This window comes from Lutjanus erythropterus, chromosome 13, assembly GCF_056507025.1.
Source record: "Lutjanus erythropterus isolate fLutEry1 chromosome 13, fLutEry1.hap2, whole genome shotgun sequence".
Lineage (NCBI taxonomy): Eukaryota > Metazoa > Chordata > Actinopteri > Lutjaniformes > Lutjanidae > Lutjanus > Lutjanus erythropterus.
The window spans coordinates 7,826,820-7,844,386 of NC_139329.1; the positions used below are offsets into that span (position 1 = coordinate 7,826,820).

General features: G+C 36.9%; 1 protein-coding gene across 3 annotated transcripts in view; it reads right to left on the bottom strand.

Moving 5' to 3' along the window:
* Positions 1-4,058: 4,058 nt before the first annotated feature.
* The window catches only part of mical2b (microtubule associated monooxygenase, calponin and LIM domain containing 2b), a 79,099-nt gene continuing 65,590 nt past the window's right edge, over positions 4,059-17,567 (bottom strand). For 2 of the 3 annotated variants that reach the window (XM_084734818.1, XM_084734817.1), the window contains 6 exons: positions 15,332-15,493; positions 14,231-14,281; positions 12,287-12,402; positions 11,904-12,119; positions 11,165-11,340; positions 9,622-10,202 (listed from right to left, as the gene is read on the bottom strand). In XM_084734818.1, coding sequence (XP_084590944.1) covers positions 9,818-10,202; positions 11,165-11,340; positions 11,904-12,119; positions 12,287-12,402; positions 14,231-14,281; positions 15,332-15,493 — 1,106 coding nt within the window. In that variant the 3' untranslated portion in view covers positions 9,622-9,817. Of the gene's footprint in view, positions 4,374-5,869; positions 5,944-6,070; positions 6,180-6,805; positions 6,900-8,682; positions 8,773-8,884; positions 8,959-9,621; positions 10,203-11,164; positions 11,341-11,903; positions 12,120-12,286; positions 12,403-14,230; positions 14,282-15,331; positions 15,494-17,567 lie in introns of those variants that run through there. The other variant, XM_084734819.1, reaches the window with a different exon arrangement.

The window sequence follows — 17,567 nt, forward strand, 5'->3', positions numbered from 1 at the left end:
TTCAAGGGGCACAGCTGCGGGCCGAGGGGGTACCAGGAGTAGAGGAGCCCGAATTGAAAAAAAAAATATAATATCTATATATATATCTATATATATATATATATATATATATATATAATCGTCAGCGCTTCACTTTGCAGGTCCCATTATTTCACGGTAAATAGATGGTAATTTCCAAGTAACATATTTGAAATTTAAAAAAAAAATAAATAAATACCCGCAAATTACCTCCAAATTACCCACAAGTATCATGGTTAATTATGTGATAATTGGCAAGCATGGTTTTCATGCAGTGGGTGGTTACCAAGAAACATGTTTGAAATTTCTTACAAATTAGCCACAAATTAGCCCCACATTTCAATTAAATCATGTGATAATTAACCAGTACCATTTTCATGTAGTTGGTGGTAATTACAAAGCAACATATTGGAAATTTCTCTGAATTTGCCTGCAAATTACCCACAAAGTTCATGGTAAGTATGTGAAAATTCACAAGTGTCTTTTTTGATGCGAATTATCAAATACTTACCATGAAATTTGCAGGTAATTTCTTTAAAAAATTCAAATATGTTACCTGGTAATTCCCACCCACTCTGAAAACTGTACTTGGTAATGATCACATAATTAAACATGAAATAATATAATTTGCAATTTGCATATCATTTTTAAGAATTGTCAATATATTATTTGGTATTTAACGCCTATTTATAAAATTATGGGACCTAGAAATTGAAGCATTAACATATAAATTACACAAAAGGCCATGCTTTCAAATTTTAAAAATAATATATCATTCCTCTTACGTTTACTAACTACTCAAATTTGAGAAAAATACTGACCCAAGTAGAAGTACAGACACATGTAATTCATCCATTAGTTTATGTTAACTAAGACATTAATTCATGCATTAGTTCATGTAAACTACAACAGTGGTTCCCAACATTTCTTCCTCAGAGCCCCTTGTATCTAAGAAAAGCTGAGCCCCACCAAAGAATACCAAAAGAATAAGGGCTTCATTCCAAAGCTTTACTGTCCAAAATAAACATAAGAAAGAGGGAAAAAAACATGTTTTATATCATATTTGTTATTAAAGATAATCAATGAATCAGTTACAAAGATTTTCAACTATCAGTTAAAGAAAATGCACAAAATTCACAACCCTAATAGGAAGTCAAGTCTTCTTACAGACAGATACAGTACAGATAGAATTCTAGTTCAAAATAAAATTCTGGTGAAATGATGATTTTGTATACAAATATGTAATTTACCACAGCTTTAAGGTGCTGCTAAAGCTTGAAAATGCACCTTGAAAATCCTTGAAAACTGCTTGAGTTTGGCTTTGGAAAAGGTGTACTAACCCCGAAAGTGTGATTTTAGTTGACATGTGCAAATCTGATTTTGAGGACCTCACAGCAGACACAGTCCTGAGGACCCCCTGTGATTTCTGGCACAGCCCTTCGGGGGACCCAGATCCCAGGTTGTGAACCAGTGAACTAAGACATTAATTCATGCACTATTTACTGTTAACTATGGCTTTTTTTCTTTTACAGAATGTACTGAACAATTTGAGTTATTACTTTGTTTTATAAGCAGCATTTTCTGTATATTGATATTTTTCTTAATTCAAGATGTATATATATTATATATAGTATATTTATTGTATGCATTTGTGTTATTTTTAGTTAACTTATAGTTAATTTATAGTTCTTAATAATTATTAAGAATACCATTTAAAGTTTATAGTTTGATGTGATTTTAAACAACAAATTTTATCATTAAACTGTAAAATATCCTGCCTCCACCCTCCTCTAATCTGACTGAATAATACAACTGATATTATAACAAGACTTAAAAGACATAATAGCTCATGTTTCAATAATTAAGAGTTATAAACCCAATCCCTCTCAGTATGAACACATGTAGCCATTTTAATAATACTCAAAATTTTAAATGAATTTTTATTGAAGTTTTTTTTTTTTCCAATTTAAAAGACTTGAAGCAGCATAAAACCAAAACATTTCGAAACATAACACACAGTTTACAGTTTTTAACATGAAAACATAACTTAATCTGAATTTAATGTTTGTTAATTCACAACATAAACACATTTAATATTTAAAGCCCAGTGTCCAAATGAGAAGTGTGGCTCCTTGACCTGGGATTAAAAATCATGTAAACAGATTGTTCATCTTCTCATGAGGGAGGTAAGTCTGTCATTCTGACTCACATCCCACACACTCGGTTAAAACCAGCAACCAACGAAACAACCACAGTTCGGCTGACAGCAGTTAGTCACAGAGTACAAGAACGTAGTGGCATCAAAACTTCCAGGCCTGTCACTTCACTGACTGAGGTGTGACCAGATGTGCAGCATGCATCAAAGTTTCAGCCTGTGTGGATTCAGTTTTTCTGACCTGTGACTCAGCCTTTACTTATTTTGCAATTTGCGTCACAGTGGAGTAAAAAAAAAGGTGAAATTTTCAGCCACCTGACTGAAGTACTTCTTACCAGCTGACTACAAATACGTGGCGGTTAGGACTCTTTGCCTTTCTCCTGTGTTCATTGGTGTCCAGGTGAAAATACGATTGAATTTAATTTGACAATGTTCCTGCACAAAGTGAAAAAAATACTTATAATAAAATACGCACAAGAGAGCTCACACTCACACACAGGGCTACAAAGTGACTAACAGTGAATTACATAAAACACATCTCTGGATTTATGACAAAAACTTAAAACCACGCTGTGCAAAACATTAAAACGTGAGGGAAAGTGTTGAGTCTTTCCATGTGCTATCCAGTGTTACAATAATCTGCCACAACAATTCCACTCTCAACGCAAGCAACCACATAAAGCAGCTGTTGTATGGAAGCATTTTGCTACCTTGTCAGAAAAAGAATACTGATTCAGTATCACGTTATAATGCAAAAAGTTTATTGTTATAATAACATATTTTTATGTTATTACAATGTACAAACCTATCAACATTTCTTGTTATAACAATATGCTATATATCTTGTTATAACATGAAAAGTTTCATGTTATGCAATAATAACTTATGTTTATAACAAGAAACTTTTTTTATATATAACAAACTATTTATCTTATAACTTAAAATGTTTCATATTATATATTATTGACATCAACTCATATTTTTATAGCCTGACATTAATAAAGACATAAGTAATCGCATTATAAACATAACTTATGTTCATGAAACTTTTCATGTTATAACAAGATAAATAGTAAAATAAATTGTTATTGCAGGAAAAGTTTCTTGTTATAATGTGATCATTTTGTATGTTGTGATCACATTATAACACAATAACATACAGTTTTAAAGAGAAACTTTTCTTGTTCTAACAATGTAATGTTTATCTTGTTATGACTAAAACATTCCATGTTATAACATGTTATAACATATTGTTATAATGTGACAGTATAAGGATATAAGTTATCACACTGTAAAGATGGAAGTTATCACGCTATAATGTGGAATGGTGGAATGGTTATAAATTTGTCATAATGTGATAAATAGTTACATCAAGAAAAACCTTCTTTTTATGACTTGATAAATCTTTATGTCTTAATAACGTGAAAATATTTATGGTGAAAAACATCTTGTTATAACAAGAAACTTTTCATGCTATATTGTCATACTGAACCAATTTTCTTTTTCTGGCATGGCATCAATATGCTGCCGTAAGTTTGGTTTATGAGGTGTGGCAAAAAATTTTACAGTCAGGCAATCAGTCACATTATTAGAAGTGGTTAGGCATATTGTACATCCAGTTTCAGGTTAGTGTCAGCCTGGGCCATGACAGATTACACTTCTGAGCACAGAGGTCAAATAACCTTAATGGCAGACACGATAATGGCTGTGAAGGAAGTCATTAGCTCGGGCTCTATTTCCATTCTTCTCTGAGCTCAGCATGCCAGCACAAAGTGAGACCATGCTGTCTTCTTCAGGTTGAAAAAACACACATTTTCTTTCTCACTGCATTTTCTAGATTTGTAGCTTTGTGGGAAAAACCTACACTATTATAGATAAATTGTGGTTTTAAAACAGTGTTAAGTAGAGCCTTATAGTACTTTTCTACCCTTTCCTCTCCATCCTGGTCTTCACCCGCTGAGGTGCTCAACATGCTGCCATCACTCCAGCTTCTCCTGTCCCCAGCTGTCGTCCGCGGGTGCCCAGTGAAACTCGTAGCCCTTGGACAGCACCAGGCTCTCCAGGTCCCTGTCCTCAGCCCTCTCCTTCAGCCTCTGCTCCTCCAGTATAGAGACCAACATGTCCCGTTTCTCCACCGTCCTCATGATCTCGGACAGGATCTCCTGCTCCTCCTGCAGCTCGGAGGCGCTCTTCTTTGTGTCTGGAGTGAGGTGGAAAAGAAAGGAGAGAGGTAGGAGGAACTTCAAGTGGTGTGTGAAGCTAACATCCATTCTGAAGCTTCTGCATATGCTTTAGGAGTGTAAGAAATAATTGATTCTTAGATGCATCAAGATTCTCTCTTGAAATGTTATGACTTGACTGAAAATTCAATAATAAGAAATGGCGAAAAAAGCCTCTTGAGCCGTAGAGCTTAAGTATGCAGTACCTCTTTAAAGCTACTACAAGGAGCTTTCATATTGTGTTGATTTTGGAGGTCTCTGTGGATAAAAGCAGTAGTGTTTCCACCATCATAACTATAGGATATAATTGAAATAATCTGAATAAAAATCTCCTCCGTCTTCCCTTTAACTGGCTAACACAAACCTCACTCTAATGCTTGCAGGGAACATGTAAACAAAGGCCCATTTCATCTGATTTCACTAAGAATCTGACCCAGTAGCAGGCATTAAGAATAACTATATCGAAATACCCAATGTAATTTGTTTATGTAGGTCGTATAGAAGCATCAGTATTAAACTGAGAGTGTTTCATAACCATTTAAAAATTCCTTGCAGTGGCTTTAAGTACAAATTCATTTCCATTTTTCTTTCAAGGTTTGTGATACACTGAAGCATGAAGTGTTCCTATATGGGCTGAGAAAATTGTCTGACTAAGCTAAATAAACGAAATAACTTGACCTTAAACATCTACAGCACTTAAGTGCCACATAATATTAAAGGGATAGTTCACCCAAAAATGAAAATTCAGTCATTATCTACACACCCTCAAATCGATTGAAGGTTGGGTTTAGTTTTTTAGTCCACAAAACACTGCTGGAGTTTGACAGGAAAACAGTGTTGCAGAATCTCCCAAACAATTTACATGAATGGTGACCAGTTTTCAAATGAAAACACACACACACACACACACACACCGCCATACTGCTTGTCTTGTGTATTCCGAGTCTCCTAAAGTCCCAACATGCAAAGCTGACTTGACAGACATCATTTACACCATATTTTTAGCCTAAACCTTCACCATAGATCCTTAGCTTGGAGCCATGTTCACATGCGCATGCATGCCGTCTGACCTGGGTGTGTGTGTTGTGACAGTATGTGTGCGCAAGTGAACTGCATGTTGGGGTTATAGGAGACATTGCATAACACCTGCAACATTATTTTGCCGTGAACCTCCAGCAGTGTTTTGTGGACTAAAAAAACTAAAAGTGACCTTCAAACAGCATGAGGGTGAGTAGATAATGACTGAATTTTCATTTTTGGGTGAACTATCCCTTTAATAGAGCTGTAATATTAATCCAAACACATCATATATAATAGTAAAACACTGACAGGGACCATTTTACTTCAGAATAGCTACTTTTACTTTTGATACTTTGAGTACATTTTGCTGGTAATATAAACATGCGGGACTTTTACTTGTAGTGGAGTATTTTAACAGTACTCTTACTTCAGTAAATAATCAGAATACTTTTTCTACCTTCTGTTGCCATTCTGTGACGTAGATCTTGCTGCAGTCGGCTCTGTGTGTCCTCCAGTTCAAGCTCCTGAGCACTGAGAGAAAGAGGAGACAATTTGGTGATCTCTACTGGTGAGAAATGGGAACTGCAACAGTAGTAACATAATTCATGTTTTCACACACAAGTCTTTAATCTACATGTGATCCGACGCGGTCCCTTACAAGATCATGAGTTCAGACTCGTAGCGCGCCAGTCGGTTCTTCTCCAGAACAAGTTTAAACCAGGACTGATAGAGCTGGGCCTCGTCACCGTCATCCGGCTGAGATGATTCTGGGAGGTGAAGAGCAAGAAAACAAAGAGGAAACAAAAGAAGGAAGGTAGGACAGAGGGGGAGAGATGAGGATGAATGTACCGGGGTTGGGGAGGAGGGAGGAGGAGGCAGGATAGAGAAGAAAGAGAAAAATATTTTGGATTTTTACATCAATTACGTAAAGCCATTACAAGAAGAAGAAGAAAAAAAATCACACTGGAATCAAACATCAACCACAGACACACACAAACACACACACAGGCCATGTGGTTTGCTTCAACCTGACAAGACCTCTGACTATTCACTGGAACACAAACAAAGGCTCGTACTGTAAAAAGATGAAGCAACAATGAAGTCTGGCTGTCTATTGTGAGCGCAGCCATTAACTGTATGTAGAGGCTTTTAACCAGAGCGGGATTACAAGGCAATGCTTTTTTCTAAATGGTCTGAGAAGTATGGGCACAGCAAAAACACAAGAAGAAGAATGGGGCTTTCACAGTGGAATTCCACTGAGCTGTATTGTAGTCTTACACTGATTCAAGGTGTTGTGGTTCAGAGTTCTGTCATTAAAAGTGGCTTTGCAATGTCTTGTTTAGGCTACAGGATCTTTGCACTGATCTGTGTGTGTGTGGATATTGTTCAGTACCTGTTTCTCCTCTTAAGATCTTCTCTATAGCCACTCCTCTCTCCTCTAGATCTCTCTGTTTCTCTGCAACCTCCTCCAGTTGTCTCTGGATGGCCTGGGTGAGGCAAAAACGGGACATTTTATGACACATACTATCAAAGGAGATGATTATTGGTCCAGGTTTTGAGTAGAGATGTCCAAATACCATTCACAATACAGATTCCAATATTCACTCATTCATCAGAGCTGGGACAAAACTGTATTTTATAAATCTATATATCTTGATTTTTACTCTTCAATTGTGCTGGAAAATATATTTGAAAAGATCAAACTCTTGGCTATTAAACAATTTTGTCAAAAAATAGAAATTTTACCAGTGCTTGAGCAGTATTCCCACCTTTTTTTGAACCAGGAAGTGAGACAGGGAAACTTAGAGTGGAGCTAAACCTTGATCATGTTTCACAGATCACGACACAGCTTTAAAGGGCTTTAAACATTTTCATAAAAAAATATATTTTAAAACAAAGATGATTATAAAAGCACATGTCATCAGCGGTTATTGTTAGCTTAAGATTTTGAACACGTTTAACACATTTTTAACATGTTTAAAGAAAATTAAAAATTTTAAGAAGTGACATTAGTTCATAAACCAGAAAACGTGGACTCTGGGCTACATTTGTCTGCTATTTCCACTGTCTTCTGCACTTGAATGCAACTTAAATTTCAGTAATTGTAACTGCATTTTTAATTTGAAAAACCTAATTATTTACATGTCTAATTATCGCCCAAGGTAGTGGAATTATAGTAATGTGTTACTTTGTAGCGTTCTCAATACCAGATATAAACAATGAAAATGCAACGATTCTTATATTATTATTATTATTTTCAGGTAATTATACACCAATAAAAACATACTTATGAATATTATATTCCAGTCTGCCATATCCTGCCAATAAATCCCTGTATATCTTGCACACTGGAGCCTTTCATAACTGAGCTGTTTCCAGTCATTATCTTAAGTTGAGGGCGATTCCACCTGTGTTTTTTTAAATTGAAACTCCCACACAGGCATTGGGGGTTTAAATGTAGCAACATCATCACGCAGAAACCTGCATCAGGTCAAGTGGGAAAACATTTCTGAAAAAATAACATTTTGACACTAAAGCATCCATACTCAGAATAAAATTTGATTTTTTCTGATCTGAATACAAAAGTAACACTGGTAGGAAGCTACAGGATGATAAAAACTTCCCTTTAAGATGGTATCAGTCTTTTCATCTCATCACAGCCCAGCCGCCACTGGATTTTTCAGGCCTGTGCTGATATTGACATTTAGGAGTTATAACAACACATAACCTAAACAAACAATGTTAATATGGATCTCTAGATGTGTTTATTAAGAACTGTGACCAAGATATATACTTCCATCTGGTCTCTGCAAGAAAACAAACAAGTGTAATTCTCAAAAATATCAAACTATTCCTTTAATCTGTGTAAATAACAAAAATATATTTTTCCCTTTTGCAGCTCAAAGGTGAATTTAACATAACGAATCAACGGATACATGAGATCTGATTAGATGAAGACGTTGGAGAATTATTAAATTACTACCTGAAGAAACTGAAGCAGCCATAGAAGTACATTTTCAATGCAGACAGACTATATGTATCCAGACAGTGGATTTTTTAATCTGTGTGAGCAGTAAACCTCTGTACTAGACCATCAGATTAAATGTTAAAATGTAAAATGGATCATGAACACTCAAGTCAGACTGATGGGTGGGAATTTCACGTGTTTTGTAAGGTCAAACTAAGAGAGAGGTCCTCGACAGCTCTGCAGCTCGAAGCATTCGATTAAAAAAAAAAAAAAAGAGTGAATCTAAAAGGAGAGGATAGTACCTGAGCTCTGTGAAGCCTCTTCAGCTGTTCTCTTTTTGCCTGCTGGGCCACCGTCTTCTCCTGCTTCCTCCTCTGTCTCTCTGGGCAGAGCTGCGACAGGAAGTACGCAACATTTCACAAAATGTACGTGCATGCAAAATACAGTGTGTGGAACACTTCCCTGCAGTCTGTGTGTCAGTACGAAGAAATGGTCTGTACAAACCCTCTGACTGGACGTCAGGTTGTCAGTTTCACTGTCACTAGAGGAAGACTCGCCCAGGTTCTGTTGACTAGAGGCTGGATTTTAAAAACAACAAAAAATGAAATTAAAACACGAGAACAGCCAAGTAACATTTAAAGCTACTGCAATGTTGTTGTTTTTTTTTTTATCAGATTATGAAACCATCCTAATGTATTACTGATACCTTCACATGACCTACATAAGCAAACAGATTATTTGATGTGAGGTTGTATGAGGTGCTGTGCATTACCTACAGTTACCAACTACCTGTTAAAAATTGTAATCAGTAATGTAATCCAAGTATCACAATATTAAAGTAATGTAACTAGATTACTTTGCCCTACTTTTGGATTACTTCAATATAGAATATGGGGAAATTATTTTCATCATTGATTAATCTGTCAATTATATGAAATGTCAGAAAATTGTGATAAATGTTGATCAAAGTTCAAGATGATGTAATCAAACGTCTTGTTTTGTCCACAACCCAAAAATATTCAGTTTACTGTCAAAGAGGAGTAAAGAAACCAGAAAATATTCACATCTAAGAAGCTGGAATCAGAGAATTTTGACTTCAAAACTATAAATCGATTAATTAATCCTGTCACAATCTTGTCACAGGTCTTTCCTGTAATGTCTATTTTCATCACTGATTAATCTGTTGATAGTTTTCCCCATTAATCAATTAGTTGTTTGGTCCATAAAATGAAAAAAAGTCCAAGATGATGTCCTAAAATATCTTGTTTTGTCCACAACTTAAAAATACTGTCAGAGAGGAGTAAAGAAACCAGACAATATTCACATTTAAGAAGCTGAAATCAGAGAATATTGACTTTTTTAAATTACAAAGCAACATACTGCCCCCAAGTGGCCAAAAAATCATTTCATGCAGGCTTAAAGGATCATTGCACTGTACTAACCTTTGTTTCTGAGGTTGGAAAGTATCGTACTGATTTCCTTCTGCATCTCCTGGTCCTGCCCTGTGCTCTCGGACTGCTCCCTCTTCCTCAGCCTCAGGGACGAGAACAAGTTGACCCTCCTGCGGGTCAGCGGGGCCATGTCGTCAGAGAACACCCCTCCAGAGTCTCTGCGGCCCTTTAGGGACACCTCCTGCAACAGAGAGGGCAGGTCCCGCCCGGCCCCCCACGGATCGGCCCCTAACGACGCCAACCGAGCTTCACGCTTACCATCCTTCTCGTCTCCACATGGCTCTGGATCCACGGTGCTGAAGAGGGAGCTAAAGTTGAACATTCCCTCTGACATCGGCCTCTGTTTGCGGGAGGCGTCACGTTTGGTCCTCCTGGTAAAGCAAAAGAGCAGCTAAATTTAATTTGAAACAATCCTGAAATTTCCAGCAGAAAGAGGCAGTTTAGGCTGATGTTCTTGGTGAGTTGTTTCTGTCAAGTTCGAATAAAGTTTGTTTTCCAGTGATAAAACTATTCTTTCTGTAAATGGAGTCTGGTGGCTTTGAGGAGAGTGATAAATCACCCATTTCTTGTAAAACAAAAGGATCTCACTCCTAAACAAGACGCTCTCTCTCTGTAGGGAATTTTTCCATAATATTTCCACACTTAGAACAACAGTAAGAGGCAAAACAAGCCCCTTTAGTGGGCGTACTTTGACAGTGCCCATATGGATTAACGTCACATTGCAGCCTGTTTGATTTTTTTTCTTTTTCTTTAAAGGGTCCAGGTTAAAAATACCCCAGTTAACCTGTGTGCTTCCTGGCTGCTTACTGCAATACATTATTTTAGTTTATTCTTCACAACCATCTTGCAACTACCAGATATGATGTTGTGACCACCCTGGGTGTCCCAACCCCAGCTTGAGAACTGCTGATCTAAGACTCCGAGGCGGTTATCAAAATGATCAAAAACACTATATCCAAAAACAAACCCTTATTCAAGGGACAGTTCACCCCAAAATCAAAAATAGTATATTTTTCTCCTGGCCTGTAGTGCTAGTTTTCGGTACGTTGAGCACAAGCCGAGCACCGCTCAGTCTAATTATATTGGAGAGAAGGCAGACATCTCTACAGCCGATATCTCCACAACTCTGCAACTCACACTAAAAAATATATCTGGATAAATAACACTACATACCAGAGGAAAAATATGTGTATGATTTTGGGTGAACTGACCCTTTAACAATACAGCATGCACCCTGCAAACTGTGAAAAGTATGGAAACTAACTTTAAGGTAAGAATAGCAGCATTAATGTGGCACTTAAAATAAAGCATGAACAAAGTATGTTATACAAACATTGTGACTGCAGTGTTGGAGCTGCTGGACGGATTAGTCACACTAAATGTCCTCCTGAAGGCGTTGGCTATCATCTGGAGGGCTGAGGAGGACGAGGCAGAGGTTTGGCTCGGCGTTGGTTCCCCTTCCTGGCCCGAGTCTGTCTGAGGCTTATCTGCTTCTGTCTCTGCTTGAAGCTGATAAAACATCAGAGGACAGGAAAAATGTGGTCAACATAATGTGGAATTAACTCCTCTTATCGTGCTCACATCACCGTCTTTGGGCCACTGCATTATATAGTAGAAAGCAGGAGTAGTGAGAGATAAAGAGCAGAAAAACATGTCATGTGCAGCCTTATTCTTCTCCACAACAACTGATGGTGCTGCCTTAATAAATACTGACTGAATTAAGGATTTAAGAGCACAGAATTACTAACACTAAACCAAACCTATCCTTATGTTTTGTTTGTCTTTTTTATTGTTTCTCTCTAGATTCATTTGTGTTGTTTTGCTTTTATTTATGTTTTCTTGTCCTCACTGTCATCTGTCTGTGTCCTTTAATGTTTTGGTATTATATATTGTCCATGTGTGTACGCACTAATTGATGAATAAAAAAAAAAAGTTTCACCTGCCTCCCCCAAAAAAATATATACCTGTCAAAACTCAAAAATAAAAGTTTCACCTGCCAAAACCTGAACAATTAAAAAAAAAGTTTGATCTGCTAAAACTCAACAAACAAAATCAGCCTTAATAAACTCCACCTGGTCCTCATGCTGATGTGTGTTTTTGGTGTTCATGACGGTTTCCTCTGGTGGGACCAGCATGTCCCAGTCCAGAAGCTTCTCCTTCTCAGACAGAGATATCACCAAGCGCTTCTTTGGGGTAGACGGGTTGCAGACTGAGCACTCTTCACTCTTCTCACTTCCCTCTGAGGGATTCAGGGAACCTGCAGATGTCTTGGAACTGGCCTCGGAGTTCTGAAAGAACAGGAATCTTGTCAGTGCACAAAACAGGGTTATTAAAAATACCTTTGCAATGTCAAGACATTGCTCTTACTCATATCAGACTTTTCTGAAAGCACAGGCACTGTACGTTTTATGTGGTGTGTGTCTGATAAATCTAGAATAAATTCCATGTAACACACAGTTAGTTTTTCCGCTGCAGTGATCTCCTCAAAGTCAGCTTCAGGGACGGTCTCTGGTCCCTCTTTGTCCATCGGCCAACTCTTCTGGAAGTGCTTGATGAAGATCAGAGGGAAGGCTGCATGGGGACACAAAGAACAAACTTAGCTGTTTGTTTGAGACAGAAACGTCCAACTCTCATCCCTATGGGAGTCTCGTATATACTTGTGAGTATAAACATACTTAGCACTCATAAATAACCGTATTGCTTTAAAACAATAATCTTAACTTATTATAAAGCATTCTACATAACAGGGGTTCCCAAATGTTTCCATGCTAAGGCCCCCAAATAGTATTAGCTTGATGTCTTTAAAAATCCAAAATCACCTGTTCTTTCTGTTGGTGTTTTTGTTTCAAGTGACGCTGAGGTTTAAATGGTATTAAACACATTTGAGAGGAAGGAGGAGGAGATTTAAGGCAGTCATAGCCATTCTTTTGTGCGACAGTAAATCCATGCTGCATCAGACATGTGAATTTTACTTGGCCAGGATGAGATATTTGCAGCTGAGCTTTTTTTTAGCTGAGCTATTGATCTCCTCGTCTGATCTTTTCCTTTTCAAAAATGTCCATTTTTTGTCAGTAGCACTGAATTTCAGGGACAGAGCAGCTTTGCAGCAGGTAACAACAACGACAGCTTATGATGTGATGATGGATGATTTGACTGGCAGGCAATTAGAAACATGGGCATACTAGTAAAATTTCAATATCCTATTACTTTATATATTATCTAACAGTTCACATAATGATAATTATATATTATTATTATTTTTTTTTTTGCATTTTGCTGGAGCTCCCCTGTTGTTAACTTGCGAGGCAGCTGGATTTGATCACACAAGAATCCCTCTCATCATGCCTCAAGTTATTCATTTGCATCTACACCAGAAGTGGTGCAGTCAATTAACGTCCAAGGAGGGACTACTGGCAGCTACAAACGTGGTTTTAGGTGTGTTGTGATTATTGTTATGAAGCATTATGAATATTTCAGCATTTATAACTATGATTAGACTGTGCTATGAGCAGATTATAATGCATTATAACTACATTTAAAATGAATTATAAACACAGACATCATGGAAAGTGTTACCTAAGTTGCTTTCAACACAGGTATCTGCCAAATGAATGTAATATACTCAAACTCTAACAGTAATATAATTATCAAAACTTCCCGAAAGCTCAGTTGCTTCTCAACACTCATGAAACACCAATAAACACATAAAAATGTTTTTCACAGAAGACATTTTGACATGTCAAAGTAGGAAAAGCACAGGAGTAAAACATAAAGTGTAACCACAACCTTATATCACAGACCTACACTGTGTGTGCTAAAAAAAAATACAGCTAAGAGCTAAGCTATAGAGCAAAGTTAATTTTGATGGAATCAAAGAAAAGAATGTTTGCCAACGACTGCTGTCAGAGAGGATGATGTTTTATCTGTGAATCATGGGAACGCAACAACACTATCATCTCCAGGACCTCAACAAACTTCATCCCACTCTTTCCATGTGTTCAAAAGAGAACAATACTGACCTCTAGTGTTGTACATGCTGCATTACAACAGTGTTCATAACTACTGACTCAGACACACAGTCACAATGTAGGACACCTCCACAGTTACTTTAATTTATTGCACTTCATGCTTATATTTCTATGAGTACATGTCACAGAAACACATATGTTTAATTAGTATTACCATCATTTGAACAGGCTACAGGACAAAAAATAAATATATGATGTGATTTGATTGAAATGATTTTAGACAAAGCACAGGATGCAAAGTGAATTCCAAAGATTACAATTTAACAATCAGGCCAAACTAGTATAAAAAGACCAGGTACAGGCCTCAATTCTCAGTCAAAGATAAATGAAGACTGTGTGAAACAGACAAAATAAAAGCCTGAGGTACTCACTCGCTCTGATCTTCCGTTTCCATCGATTATTCTGTTTGGTGTTACAGCGATCTACAGAGACAGGAGACACAGACCAACTCAGAGAAAGTGGAAAAGTGTTTTGTGGTCTAGCACAAGGTTCACAAGCCAGCATCTGTGATGGTATGGGAGTGTGTTAGTGCCCATGGCATCATGGGTGACTCTCACATCTGTAAAGGCTCCACTGATGCTGAAAAGCACATGCAGGTTTTGGAGCAACATATTCTGCCATCCAGACAATGTCTTTTTCAGGGACGTCCCTGCTTATTTCAGCCAGACAATGCAAGGAGACATTCTGCAGGTGTGCAGCGTCCCAACTATTTTGGAACTATGGTTTGTATATTATTTCAAACTACAAGAAAGACTTGGTTTTCTCTACAATTAGGTGGAAAGATATAAGCGCGTATATTTGCATCTGCAATCAGCCAAAATGAGTTGGAAAATATTGGCATTATCAGATATGAGTCAAATTCCAATATCATGTATCCCTAGTATTTAAACTGCATGAAGAACGGGAGAATACAGTGTCTGGAAGAGTACACGAAAGATTCTGATGTACATAAACTGAAAAAACAAGCCAATCTATGAAAAAGAATCTGTCGATATTTTCAGTTTTCTTCTAGAAAAGCTCTCTACCAAACCAAAGAGCTCTGCTGCAACTGAGAAGACCAGTAAGTACATTTGCAGAGATGCGTGTGGACAGACTGCTGAGCCGAGGAAAACTCTATTGCTGAGATAAAATACGAAACATTCAGCAAAGTGTGGGAGAAAACCTCCCCACACCCTGATGTCCCAGACATTAGCAGGGGGAGGGACTCCAACACAAACACATGCGATTACGCAGTAGAGGCACCGGTTAAAGTGCAGCCAGTTTAAGATCCTCCCTCAGGGAATATCATGTTTTCAAGTGATAACAGGGGCCAAATAACCATTTGAGCAGCACACTCTAATTATTAATAGAGACAGAAAAGAATAACTTCCTTTCAATCACTCATCCATAAACTGTAGTTACACAGTGCTGCAGATTTTGGGAGCTTGAAAATCAGACCACATCCAGTGCAGTACTGTAGACGCCACACTGACCTTTGGTACTGTCCTGGCTTTGGCCCTTGGCCCCTGCGGTATCTGGTGCTGTGGGTTTGACTATACAGGAAGCATCCAGGGCATCAACAGCCATCTCAGTGTCTTCAGGAATATTTTTCTGACCTTTATCAAGCTGCTCTGAATGCAAGCTGGACGCCCCACCTGCAAATAAAAACAGTATGTGGCCATTAAGGATGAACCAGCTTAGCATGAATGCAGTAAACATTTACTAGAATGTAGCTCATTTCATGCATAAAATCTCAATGGGAGTCTACTTTAGAACAGGTTAGCAGTAACTGCACTCTATGTGTACTACATCATCTAAAACAGTCAGTGTAGCATGTCAAAGACTGGTTGTCAGGTAGGCAGCAAACGTATCCTCATATACTTTTCATACAGTACAAGCAACTAGTGAACATAATGAATACTGTCTCTGCTTTTAATGTGACACATGCTGTTTAAAAGTGCATTCCACTCCAGCAACTCCACAGTAAAATATTCAGTACCACTTTCTATGAAGCCCATGTCTATAATGCCTTATACACATACATATAATGTGTTATACTGTGCTCCTAGCAATGTATGATTACAACTATAAGCACAGATAAATATATATAATGGTTAATAACAATAACATAACAATTCTTAACACTTTTTTACCTGCTGCACAGCATTTTATAATGACTTACAGTATATCATAATACTTCATAATTGCTGTTGGCTCACTGACTTTTCTTTTGACACGGATCCTAGTGTATTATACTTCTATTTATTGTAATACATTGCACCCATTTTAATAAAGCATTATAATCACTTTTATAATGTGATTATAATGCATTCTAAAACAATTATTATGTATTTTAGGGTAAATATTTCATTGGTGAAATGTAAATTTCCATCACTCAGGTGCTCATCATCAAAATTTCATCAAAATCTACATTGAGAGTTACTTATAATCACATTATAATGCATTTTAACAGTTCTTACAATGCATTATAAAATGGTTATAATGTTTGAGACATATAATACACTATGACCATTGCCAGAAAAATGCTATACTGTGCTGATAGCAATGTATGATTGTAGTTATAGGAATGCATAAGGTTTCATAATGCTTTATGACAATAATCAGAACTCATAATAAAAACTTTTGCAATGACGAATAATGTCAAATATCATAACACTCAAAAAACTGACTGACATTTTTTGGCCAGGGTCAAAAGGTATTATACTTATACCTATACAACTCACAGTTGAAATACATGATCACAATTTTTATAATGCATTATAATCACTATTACAATGTGATTAGAATGTATTATGAAATGATTAAAATGTGTCACAACTCTGTTTGTTTGGGTGAAACATTAGTTACATTAGTGAAATGTACTTCCATAATTCAGTTACTCATCATCACAAAGTTACTCAATTTCTGTTAGGACCTGTAAAACAAATAAATTAATTTTATAACATTTTATGTGTTGTTCCTGTGTCAACATTTTTTCACTTTACTTAAAGCAGAGTCCACTTCACTTATAACCTGCTTGTAATGCACCATGTTTGTTTATACCTCGGGAATTTCATTACTTTATGTAAAGCACCCAAAGACCACTTAAAGTAACTTGTAATTACACTGTAATGCATTAAAACAGTGGTTATAATGCATTCTAAAACAGTTATAATGTATGAGAAGCATAATTTACAATGATCCTTGCCAAAAAAAGCTTATGAAATATTATGATACTTGACCTCAAGTCATTATAAAATGCTTTATAATATGTTATGATTATTGTTATAAGGGATTAGAAATATTTAGAAGTGCTTATAACTATAGTTTACATTACTATAAGCACAATATAACACATTATAAGTATGTTTATAATGCATAGGCTTCATAGAGTGTTACCACAAATACATTTCTAATTGCAATACAAGCACTGATAAAGTACATGACAGGTTCATAACAGTACTCACAGAGTAATGAAGTCAACATTGTACAGAATCTTTCCAAAGGTGATTCCACTTGGTCACAGCAAAGAAACGAAAATATCTTGGACACAACTTGTGTGTGTGCAGTGCAGCCACTAGATAACCAGAGCTTTCATTTACGTGACTCTCTCACTCGTACTCATAGATGTTCTCATTTTGGTTTGGCTACATGTTTTGGCAGAAGAGGAAATGTCACCAAACCATACACAGGTACCAAACCCAGAGCAAAGGACAGAGCAGACCCACA